Raw genomic sequence first — 13,454 nt, 5'->3', positions numbered from 1 at the left:
TAATCATGAGGGGCCCAATGTAAAATTTATCAAATCAAATAAACTATGCCCAAAACGAAGTTAAGATACACATAAATGGTGTTTGACTTCTAGGGAATTCAATAATGTCAAACTAAGTCTTAACATTGCCACTAGTTGGCGACATCTATCTCCTGAATGCACAATGAGAATCCAAATCACCAAAAGTAGACCACAACAGGGAACAAAAGAGACATGGCAATCAAAACGGGATCATGATAGCATACCAACACCAACAAAACATTATTTACAAGACACCACACACCACAATAAGGAAGAACCAACATTACTTACACAAAGTAATGTTTTAAATAGCAACCATAGAAATGCAACTCCAAACTAACTAGCATCCAATGAACAAACCCATATAAAATCTCAATTCAACTCTTACCAATGGCAGCCTTGTAAATCATCCTATTTGCCAATAATGCATATTTCAACTTGTCAAACATTTCATATTTATGTAGAATGTTATTTTATAAATCTTCATAAGGGTCTTGTTGTTAAACTTGCCTCGTTCATTTCCTTAGTAACAATATACAGAGGAGTGAATCAAATCAATTTATCTAAAGTTCAAATATCATGCGATATAAAACACATGCCATCATTTACAGTGATTCTAGAAAGTACAACAAATTTGATGATGATGTTAGAGTTAAAAATGTATTGATACCTTCGACATCAAATTATTTTTTTCAAAAAACTAAAACTGTTTGCCTAAATAATTAATAGCCACAAGAATTCATTTGTATCCATTGTTAGATGTTTCCTAGGTTTTCCCTATTAAATCAATTCCCTAGTGTTGCAAGGGAGCTTTTACTGTCACAAACATAACAAAGATAGAACCTACAAATTTTTACATACCTGCAAACATATAGTAAATGTCACACCTCCTCACTCTTCCATCTAAATCCTTCAATAAAAGGCCTCCTAAAAAACCTACTCAAAGGATCTTGTAAGCAACTTGGCCTTGACCATGAAATTCCTCAGCCAATTCCTTGATGTTATCAATCCACCACCTTGCCAGAATGTTTTTGGTTAAGCCACTTCAGAAGCAATCTATTTGGATCTTTCCAAATGGCTTTCTCCTATACTAACACATATCTTTTGTAATACTGCTCGATATTTCTTTGTTTGTGCTCAATTAGAGACAGAATATGATATCCTTCTAGCAGGGATCATCTTTTAATGGACAACAAGTGTATGGAAAGTATTATTTTCATTGTCCTCAATTGCTTCTCAGCTTACATTCACCATAATTTTACTCAAGCCCTAGCATCTAACCAACTTTATGATCTATATTTCAATATTATATTCTTGGATCTCATTAACACATCTACACCTATTTATTCAAGCTTCTTGTTGTGTGAAAATATCATCTCCTATTGTGTGTAACATATATGCAATTTTCATTTATCCTATTAAGTATGGCCCATAATTATTGATAGCCTTGATGAATGCATAAATATGTTTTTCCATTACTAGAATTCAATTCAGCCCATTGTAGTGACTTACAAAAAATGCAAAAAAATGCTAATATCCATTCTTAATCTTTTGGAGTAGCACAACAATAGTATTTAACAAGGCAAATGAGAAGAGTTTGAAAGGGTTGGAATAATTAAGACTTATCTAGATTGCTCCTTCTTTAACATTTGGAATTCATTAAATGTTCTTACAAAAAAAAAATTGTATGAACCTCCTCAAAACGTTGATCTACCCACCAAAAGATAGCACTCCCTTGACTATCTTGCAAATAGAAATAAAAATTAATTTCTTTTACTATTTCTACGTCTATCCTTATTCCTTCCTTTGACACAATGTGTGCAAATCTCCCCTATATGCTTTAAGTTCAATATACGACCAAGCAAAATATTTCTTGAAATTTTTTCAGCAATATTATCAATGTTCATTTCTCAGTCAACTTCAACTTCTTACCAATGTAAGCAATCTTAGGGTCAACTTTGGTAAAAACAAATGACACCTTCAATGTTGTTTTCACTAGTTACCTAGCTTATACTCTAAAAACATTAAGCACCATCGAACATCATCTCAAAATGCATCAACCCTTTGGATACTATTTTAGTCTCCAACCGCACTAATTTATTACCCAATATCATCTTTTTACCATCTTTAATTTCAAGCATGAGTTAGGAATAAATCAACTAGCTATCAAATTCATCAATGCAATTCATAAAGTTGCAAATCTATTGATTATCACTAACACCGCTTGGTTGTGAATATTATTAGGTACGCCATGTCTAGAGAGGACCTATCGTTGGACTCACATTAAAATCGAGCCAAAGTGAATTCAAAACTAGATTCTTCAATAACCAAAACATCAACAACAATATTTTTTGGCCATTTGATCCACTAAAAACCAAATGCATCAAATAGCACAATAACGTCCCAAACAACATTTTTATACATTTTAAAACTCCCATCCTTTATTGCTTACACATTCTTTACCATTTTAGCTATCAATTTTAAATATTCAAAAATTCTTATTCATTCAAGCCAATCCCTACAAGAAACATTCAATCAAAACAATAAAGCTTCATACTTTATCATGTTATTAGTATATTTGAAAGTTAACTTGAATGCATACTTAAAGGATTCACCACTATGTGAAAAGAAAACAACCCCAACACATGAACTATCTTAAGAGTATACACTATTAAAGGGCATGGTCCACATGTCACATTCATTTCTGCTAGAGTAGAGGGAAGGTGAAACCAAGCAATTTCATTATGTTCTTCTTCACAATATCGAACGAACTGATCATGTTCTACATCAATATAATACACCTCATTGAAAATATTAGGTGCACCGTGATGGACAAATAGTCGTTTACGAAATTGTATGTTTATCCTCATTAAAAAAAAAATCACCTTAGTTCCTTTATGTAACTTGAAGACTATGCCCTACAATAAATTTGTGGTGCATGATAAATTTGTTTGTACACAACCACCTATTGAGGTATCTCATTTCATGGAGAGTAACCACCTCACCTGGTTGGATAACCAACAATGATTATGTCCATTACGAATGATTTTTTCACATATGCATCTGACTAAACTTCCATGTTGTTCACGTCACCTACAAAGTTCACCTCTCTACAATCCATAGAAACTAATTTAACAAATTATTTGGAATACTTGAGCCCTATCTCATTCATGATCATAAGGGGTATAACATTATTTCAAGCATGGAAGTCTAGCATGCAATTGTGAACAAGTCGTTCATTAACATCAGCATTGACTAGCAATAAGATGAATAAGCTCTTTAAAGGAGTGAAGTAGGGTAGCACATTTTCCATCTGTATAAGGCCTATAGGAATCGATCTACAACTTGAATTATGATCTATGCCATACATTTGGAATCAATCCTATAGTGTCAATGTTTTTCTTGAATCCCTTCCCTTTTCTATGCCTTTAACCTATTTGTATGGTCATTCATTATCAATCTAAGATACCTTTGACTTGATCCTCCAATTGAAAATTCCCTAACCATTATCTTCTACCATTTCAAACATGCCTATAATGTGTTGTAGTTGATAAAATCTCAAAATATTTATAGGTGTTTAGGTGTTAGGTTAAAATGTTTATATCTATACAACTTCTTGGAGTTGTCAAAGTTTCCCTACAAAGAATACCTTTTTATCCATCTCTAATTACATTGGTTCTTCTTAGGATAGCACAATTCTCATTCCTCATATGTTATTCCCTCTAAGCCCAAAGGTCCAATTTTCCTTTGTTTTGGTCAAATTTTTAGTGTAGTGAAATAACTTGCATAAAAGACAGATGTGATATGAAATAAACTACAAATACTTGACAATAGTTGATAATACCAGGCTACTTCATAATATTTGAAAACACAAAGCCACTTCAAGGAGGAAAACCTAACAAATATCTCCAATGAGAACACAATTCACAAATATGATGACAAAACAAGACTCGCCACCTCCAATATATACTATAATTATGCCTAGGATATCACCCAAGCCAACATAGATAACAATATATATGCTAGGTCAAGCTAAATAACCAAATAACAATATAATATTGATAATATTAGTGAATTGTGATTTAAGGTACTACAAGCTATCTCTGCACAACCATGTGTATACTCTAGGATTAAGGGTGTAGCAAACTCCCCTCTTCGAAGACACAATGTCTAACCAAGTGTAGATTATTTTAAATGAACTCTTCATCCTCTCATGTGGCATCTTCAACTACGAAATACTTCTACTCAATGAGAGCTTCAATGAGTGCTAGTCCTCAGCTTTTGTGTGCATGTTTTAAAGATGATGTCAAGTTCCAATATACTCATCCTTCTTCATCAACCTCTAGTAATATTGTTTGTGTAGGGATACTATTCTCAATTACTTTTTTCAAATAGAAAACATGGAAAACTAGATATATCTTTGTTGTTGGCAGCAAATCAAGCTTGTAGGTGACCCTACCTATCTTTTGGAATAGGCCAAAATATTTTTGGAATACTTTTTCTTTGTCTATTGCTTCAATGACATTTTTTTATAAGGCTTTGATATCAAGAAAACCCAATCCTCAATTTAAAAACTTTTTTCACTACAGTCTAGATCTGCTTGTTGCTTCATTCGATTTAGTGCCATGGCCAAATTCTCCTTGAGTCCTAAAAGTATTTTTTGTCGATAATTCATGTGGTCCTCCATATCTTGAACTCTTGATGACACCCTCAACAATGATGTGATCAAAGTCGGATGATATTCATATAGTGCCATAAAAGACACATTTTTTGAGAGCTGTAGAAGGAAGTGTTATTTCGCCATGTTGCTAATGATAGCCAATCTACTCATTGAGATTGCTTATCTAAAGTGAAGCAACGTAGATACCCTTCCAAACGCTTAGCCCATAAAATTGAAGATAGTATGAAAGCCTCTAAGCCAACTGAGTACCCAAACATTAGAATAAATATGTCCAAAAATTACTAGTAAAGATAGTATCATGGTCACTTACAATAACCTTAAGTGGACCATGTAGCTTTTTTATATTCTCCAAAAAAGAATGTCATTGTACTTACTGTAAAAGAGAGTGATAATGTAAATGAAATGGGAATATTTACTTAGGTGAACCACCACTACCATAATGACATTCTTACCTTCATATCTAGCAAGCCCTGTAATGGATCTGCAACCTCTTCCGAATGTTGGCTAAAAATGATTATGAGATGCAAGAGAATAGGTGTCTTAATTGACATCGCTTTATTTCTTGCCGAATGAAACCTTCAACCACAATTTTTTAACATCTCCTTTTAGTCCTTAAAAGAAGTCTTGCTTGACTTGATGATATGTCTTCAAAAATCTGGAATAACAACCTACTTCAGACCCACTAAGTTCTATTAGAATCTTTTCTTTCAAACTTGAATTCTTGCATATGTATAATCACCATTTGTACCACAAAGCATGTCCCTTCCAACAAAACTTGTCTAAACTACAAGGATCACTTTGTAATTGCTGAAAGAGATTAATTGTAGCTACAATATTTTACAATTCTACTTCAACTTCTAATAGTCGGTAACCTTGCAATATTAAAATGGCACATGATGCATATTCATACTTTTCATCCTTCCTAGATAATGCATTTGTCAAAATATTTTTCTTTCGTTTTTTATACATGATCTTACAACCATCACCCAACATCTTAGTGATCCATTTTTCTTGCTCTTAGGAAGATAATTTTTATTCCGAAAAATATTTGTCTTTAATGATTTCTCTTAACTTTAAGTGTTTGTCCATTACATATGGTCTCTATTATTTTATAGCATGAAGAATAACTAGAATATCTTTCTCATAAATAGGGTTGAGATGCTTCTTACCCGTTAATTGCAACTCTAAAAAGCAATTGATGCACCCTACTACATAAGAACTACTCCAATACCATTACCTAAAGCATCACATTCCAAAAGAAAATCCTTGGTGAATTCAAAAGTAGTGAGAACTAGAATAGTACACATAGCCTCCTTAAATCTCTCAAATACGGCATTAGCTAATTCATTTCATTCAAAAGAATCCCTCAATAGAGCTTTAACGGTTGCTACTATCCAGCCATAATTCTTCCCAAACCTTTTACTATACAATAAATTTTAATAAGCCCATCAATTTGTTTATATTTTTAGGAACTTGTCATTCCATGATAACCTTAATTCAGTTAGGATACACCTTTACTCCTTTGTGTGAAACTATGTGTCCCAACTACTCCAACTCTTTGAGGACAATAGCACAATTGGAAGACTTAACATAGAGTTGGTGATCTTTGAGAACTTGTAATGTTAGATCAACATGTTGTAAATGTTCCTCTCATGTCTTACTATAAATCAATATATCATCAAAGAACACTAACACAAACTTCCTAAAAAGAAATTAAACATGGAGTTCATCAAATTTTGAAAAGTAGATAATCCATTAGTAACACCAAAAGCCATCACGAAAAAACTCATGAACCTCATGACTCCTAAATGATCTCTCGATAATATCTTCTTCCTTTATTTGAATTTAGTGATAACCAAGTCTAAGATCCAACTTTGTAAAATGCATGGATCCATTCAATTCATCAAATAAATCAACGACTAGAATAGGAAACTTATCTTTCATTATGTATACACTAAGCACTATGTCATCAAGGCACAAGCACCAAGTTTGATCCCTCTTACATGTCATTACCATAGGTAAGGAGAAAGAACCATGGCCATGCCTAATACTTCATACTCTTGGCATTGTTTGAACAATCTTTTCAATTTCATTTTTTTTGTATATGAGTACCTATAAGGCATGATGTTAAGTGGCTAACTTCCTATAACTAGTTGTATGGCATGATCATGATCCCTCTTAGGAGGAATTCCTTTATGGATATTTCCAAGCACCACTAAGTGATTATCTATAATTTATTGTAAAGTCTAATGCTTTTATTGATAGAATTCCAAAGAAAATAATTGGGCCACAAATTCATCAACTCCTTTCTTAAGCAACTTTTGCATTTCCTGAGAGATTACCATTTGTGGGGAATTTGTACGCAACCTTATTAGCTTCACTATCTTTCCTTCTGAATGAAATCTCATGAATAGCTCCTAGAAGTTCATCTCAATTATTCCTCAAGTGGTAAGCCACTATACTCGGTAAACAATATGTGTTGCACGCATGAGGATACAAAAACATTGAGAAATCAAGATGATAATCTCCTATGGATGATTTAATGGTGTGCAATTCCATAGAACAACTGATAATACCACCATCTTCATAGAACAACTAATAATACCACCATCTTCAATCAAGACCTAAAACTCTCGAGCTGGATATATAAACCAAATTCACGAGTACCCAACTTGTTGTTCATAAAATTATGAGTACTACTTGTGTCTATCAACGTGGTCCTTAAGACAACCCAAAAATAAGTCATTCAAGTTCTCTATAATTATATCGACTCTCAAAGATAGGTTTTAGAATTATTAAATGTAATCCTTCACTAATAATGTTTGTTGAAGATTAGCTAGCTAGTTTAAGTTGTCAATTACACTATTGTTATACTATGATTATATAGCTCCTCTATTTAAATAGACAATGAGACAAGACCTTTTTTTTTTAATCATAGAGTACATAGCAATCGATACCAAATGAGTTGATTTGGTTCTAGATATAGAGATTTCACTGTCACCTTTTTTTTCCAATTGGTATTTGATGCACTTCAAGAAAAAACTCCATTTTATTTATCCATATTAGTCGATCCTTGCCACCAAATTTATCCATATCCACCTTTGGTATAAAGTTGCTAGATGCCATATAAGTTCTAATATTTGCATCAATATTAGCTAATCTACATGATTCACCTTGGTTCCTTGGGACATCCACTCTCGGTCCTTTTTATATAAGCATTTAGCATGCTTCGTATTTCTGATATATCTTCTCCTAGGCAATGTATATTTCCTTGTAGATAATGCATAACAACCTCACATTTCTCTTCACTAATGAAATTTGTTCCTTAACCTTGTTGATTTCCTCATGAGAGTAATATCCATAACTATTACCTCATCCTTGACAACATTCTTTTTGCTTCTTGTTGTAGGCCCTATCATGACGAAAATAAATAAATTTATAATAAATCACATACATGAAATCTAAATGATGTAAAAAATATATTATAACTTATGAGGCCCAAAATAACACTAACACAAAAATGCCTCCAATACATTAGCAAATTTGCAACCTTCAGAGTGAAATTGTTAAAAACTATTTTTACAATAACTCACTTCTTCTCCAATTGATCTAAAGATCTAGATTGTGCTTGCAAGAAAAAAATTTGCCCATATCCAAGAAATATACTTCCAAAAATACTTCATAATAGCTAAGAATGACAAGCCACCTCAAGTTGGAAAACCTCCCAAATATCTCCAATCAGAACATAAATCACAAATTTGATGATGAGGAAAGGCTCACCACCACCTATACATACCCTAATTATGCCTAGGATATCACCGAGGAAGACTTAGATAACAACATATAGGCCCCATCATGACCTAAATAACAATATAATAATGATAATATAACTTAATACCCACAAACCAAGAGATCCCCATCCTTTTTATCAACCAAGGAAATAAGTCATTTTGTAGAATTGTGAGGGAGGTGGTAGATATCACACCAAGTAAGTTTCTAGAAAATGCACACTATCCCCCGAAAGAGGATTCGGAATCACCTTACCTTCCTGCTTAAAATTCCTATGCCTCGGAGCATTAAGTATGTCATGTTGTTGTGATCCTTAGCACTAGTCATAATTATAGGGTATATCATGCAACCATTGATCCTCATTAAAATGAATTGTGTTATTTCCAAGTGCCAACCCTTTGCATTCCTTGTTACCTTATATGGTCAGTCCTTGAATTGTTATACATTGTTTTTGGTAATATTGATAGTGATGTTCCTTTATCCGAATTTCAATTTGTTTTATGGTTAGTATGCTCGTCTCATATTTGTGATTTTTATGGATTGAAAGAAACAAAAAGGTTTTCCAAATTCATAGAAGGTTGCATACTTTCTCATGGGAAGTCACAATGTCTATTGTTTCTTTAAATGTTGATTTATAGGTTCATCAAAAGCGACAAGATGTCAAGCCCTTCCAAAACGACCCTCCTTTTCCCATGCTTCAGCCTATTTGAAGATAGAACCCACTGTCGGATTGTCGGAATTGAAGAGGTTGATTATGGAGTGGATGAATGACTAGTACAGCCTAGTGGCCCTAAGGATTCCACTTGTCCTCCTAGACTTAACCTTGTTGATGTTGTTAGACGTTCTAAATAGGCTAGTAAAGAAGTTGCAATTCATTATATGATTTTAGGCTTGGGCAATACTCTCAGTGACAATTCTATCAACAATGATGAGAAAAATTAAATGTTTACTATGTATCATGTTGTCCCAATTAGAGCATACACAAACTAGTGCCTGAGAGAATGTGTTGACTTCAAGGTTTAACACCTTTGATAAACAAATTCAAAATTTCAAAAAAGATCTAGATCAAGAAAAATATGATAAAGATAAATTATTTTTAACTACTTGGTGGCTAATGGTACATGGTAAATCTAGTGTGCAAACTCCTTTTGGGTGTAATTTTGCTTTACTACTACTATATGGTTAATTCACTTAATACACCTTGTTGCTTATATTATGCTTTCATTTCAATCTCTCTCTTCATAATAAACTTTGATATGTGCTCTCTAGGAGCTTTCTTTTGTTACATTGGTTCTCAGTAGCTAGTTTGAGCCATATTTGTACACTTTATGTAATACAAAATAATGCTCCACAAAGTTTCAGGGATAGGGACGACAAGGGACATATTTCCGATATGTGGATACTTTTGGGCTTTTCTTAGTGGATGGCTATTAAAAAATAGGAAAAAATTTTAAAATATAATGAAATTTCAAGAATTCATATCATAACATTGTAAAGCATTCATCATAGGCATTGTAGAAGCTTAATACACAGCATTAAACTTGAATTGAGATTTTCACATGAGATTCAACAAACAAATTAACAAAATTTAAATGCTTTCATTGTTAGCATGAATACATATTATATAAGAATTATAACAAAAATGGCCAGAGCTCCAAGTTTCAACTATGAAATGACATAAACATAGAACTAACTAAATATATGGTTGTCCCTAATTATCAGATGGCAGGTCTAAATTGGAAGCTCAAGTCATAGTACTGCTAGTATAAGAGGTTGCCTTTGCATAAACTAATGGAACCCCAACCAATCACTCTAGTGTCTCCTAATCAATTGGCATAGCATCTTCAAGATTAGCATCCCAACATAAGGCTAAAGTCTGATGATAATCAAGAATCTAGAGGTCCTGTAGCCGCAAACCACTGTGTACAACCACCAACTTCTTCAATCGTCTAGAGGTAATCTTGATTCTCTTGACTAATTGGATAGAGCTATATGTGGACCAAATCCTTTGTAGCTGAGGAAATGGCAACACATCAAAGAAGATGAAAGACAAGTACTCTCAACACCGGTGCATCCTTCCAATGCCAAATCCACCATCCAATAGGTTTGATTTGAGCGAATGTAGCTCTATCCGACCTTGCCTTTGCTCTACTAAAGGTTGAACCACGAAGATTTGCAAATGCAAGCCAATGTGTGCGAAGTAAAGTAGATTCCTCTTCACTATATATTTTTGCAAGGACCCTCAGGAAGCCTTCTTTCACCTCTTCATCACTAGATGGAAGCACTCTCCCAGGTCTCTATGCATACCATATGGGATTAGAAGCATAGGTTGTCATATTAAGCAGAGTGTTCATAATTTTTTGTTGCCACGTCATAATGGGCCTAAGATACTCCTCATTAAATCCCTAAGTAGGGTCCCTAGTATGAATTGCTTGCTTGATCTATCCAACAATGCTATCAAGGGTCTCATAAATCTCTCCAAGGCTAGGAAAGACAATATCAGCATATCTAATCAATCGTGCAATAGGCTGAATGAAGGAGCAAATGTATTTACAAGTGCAAACAAGTTACAAAAATTAAAATCATCAAAAAAGAATGGACATGTTTCACAAATTAGAAACATATATTAAATTATAAACTCAATACTTTAAAAATTAAATAATAAAATCAGCAATGCCAATTTTCTTACCTCATTGTGGACTACTAGTTATCATCAAGGTTTCTTTGTTTCACACATCTTCCCTTCATTGTGCTTCCCTCATGCCATCTACCCCATTCGGCATTGACCGCCATTGATTGTAGAGCCTCTTGGAACTCAAGCATAATCTCTAATAAAATGAAGTAGCTAGCATATCTAGTCTCCATGGGTTTGAGGAATTCCTTCCTTAAAAATGTCCTAAACAAAGCAAGTGAAGTGTCATGGTTGCAAGTGAACATTTGTGCATCTCTAGCCTCTAACACCACTACCTTCAGCCAATCTATCTTCCCAATGTGCTTCAAAGTATTGTTCAATGCATGCACACAACATGGCATCCAAGAAATATGCTTATAAACACCCTCCACCATCAATCCAGCTAACTTACACACATGGGTTGGATCAAACACTACCTGCACAACACTAGAGGCTCCAAACTCGTTTATAGTATCTCTCAAAATCTGAAATTGGAAGGTTGCATCATTCCATTTCCCCACACAATCTATAGCTCTAAGAAAATAAGAGTTGATGAACTAGTGACATACCATTGATGAGTGGCCAATGTTTGATATCGTTCCACCCATCCATGATAATGCAAGATCCATTCCTTATGCATGTTTTCCTCATTTTTTCCATTGAAACACTTACCTTGGAGTAGTCTCTATCAAGAAAGTTGGTGCATAGCTTAGTTTCTTCAAGTGGAACAAATGAGGGACCAGCAACTTGAACATGTTTCAACATTTGCTTAAAATATTGTAAATGTAAGACATGAAATGGTATGGCATGAGCATTAAAAAAATTACCAATAGATGATTTAGCCACATGTTGTGATTGTATGTTAAACAAATTTGTAACATTAGTATTTCTCTTCTTTTCACGAATAGAAGTGAATTCTCTCCCAAATGAGAAGCAACATCCACAGACTCTCCATTGGAATCCCTTCATTTAATATCTCCCCCTCCATATGCAATCTAGTTGCCACAATTTTCTCAAGTTGAGTTATTTTTTTACAACCCTTCAGAACTTGACCACTTATTCACAAAAGATGGCAATAAACTCTCATATAGTTTCCCTATATTATTTGTGGCACAAATGGCACTCCCATACTCTACTAACCCCTAAAAAAATTTCTTATCTTTATCAACTCTTACAGAGGCTTTTTTGGGGTTGAATGAGCTTTTTGCATAGGTTTTGAATTGGAATGCACATTCAAATGGGTTTGAAGTTCTTGGCCCTACTACACTCCCACTTTTTGAAGACCCCCCAATGGCTACCATACTTCTAGATCTACTTGTTTCTTGCACTTGAAATTCAGCACCCTCACTATCACTACACCCACTGCTGCTCGTGATTTTTTAATGATAATTTTAAAGAGAGCTACAAGTTCAAATAATAAAAATAAATAAACTCACAATGCCCTCCCTCTGTGTTGAAAAACTTGAAAAAAACTTGAGAGAATTCAAAACAAATGTAAAATGAATAACTTACCTCTAGTATAGTAGATTTGATGCCCTCACCTCCTCTTTCAATTGTTGTTCTCTCCTTGCCCACCTGCTACTCTTCTCCTTCTTTGCAAATGTTTTCGATTAAAAAGTAGCGTTAACTAGGGCGCTGACCCTTAACAAAAAGCAACATCAAGAGAGATGATGTTGGAAGAGAACCACAACCCAAAGGCGGAAAGGAACAAACACTGGAACCTAACCAACCAGGGAACAAACCCCACTCAAGGGGGGACGGGCAAATGTTAAAATTCAGGTGTTTTTTTCTTTATTATTATTAAAAAGTAGCATTAACTAGGGCGCCAACCCTTTACATAGTCAAAGACTATCAAAAAGAAAAGCTCGCAGCCAATAAAAAACAATACATCGGAGCAAGCCTCGAACAAGCAAGGTCGGAAAAAAGAAAAAGAACAATCCAACCTTCAACAACACAAACCCAACTCAAAGAGGGGTAAGGACACCCGAGCCTTGGGGGGGCAGGGAGGACTTCCCCTTCCGCCTGCTACAAAGAATAGTCCAAGTGATAGTTTATTTTTTATGGATATATTAGGTTTAGGTATTGTTTAAAGGGGTGGGGGGGTCCTTGTGGGCCCGCCCTCCCCTTTTTTCATTAGAAAATGTGTTTATTTTTAATGGGCATCCAAAATAGAGATGGGTTGTAGGGGATGACTACCCATCCCCAAGATGGTCAAGGGATGCCTAGCTATCTTGTAGCCATCCTGAGGGGTGGCTAGTCATCCCCTCCCAAATTTTTCTAAGTACCAAGGAT

General features: G+C 34.3%; 1 protein-coding gene across 4 annotated transcripts in view; it reads right to left on the bottom strand.

The window, feature by feature from the left end:
- LOC131041630 (uncharacterized) overlaps positions 1 to 13,454 on the bottom strand; it is a 121,867-nt gene that overhangs the window by 47,259 nt on the left and 61,154 nt on the right. The window contains exon 8 of one of the 4 annotated variants that reach the window (XM_057974772.2): positions 7,785 to 8,114. The exons of the other annotated variants lie outside the window; for them this stretch is intronic. Coding sequence (XP_057830755.1) covers positions 8,070 to 8,114 — 45 coding nt within the window. The 3' untranslated portion in view covers positions 7,785 to 8,069. Of the gene's footprint in view, positions 1 to 7,784; positions 8,115 to 13,454 lie in introns of those variants that run through there. 4 annotated transcript variants of the gene reach the window in all.

Source organism: Cryptomeria japonica, chromosome 8 (genome assembly GCF_030272615.1).
Source record: "Cryptomeria japonica chromosome 8, Sugi_1.0, whole genome shotgun sequence".
Taxonomy (NCBI): domain Eukaryota; kingdom Viridiplantae; phylum Streptophyta; class Pinopsida; order Cupressales; family Cupressaceae; genus Cryptomeria; species Cryptomeria japonica.
Note: the sequence above shows the minus strand (reverse complement) of the source record. Positions and strands in the feature narration are given on the sequence as shown.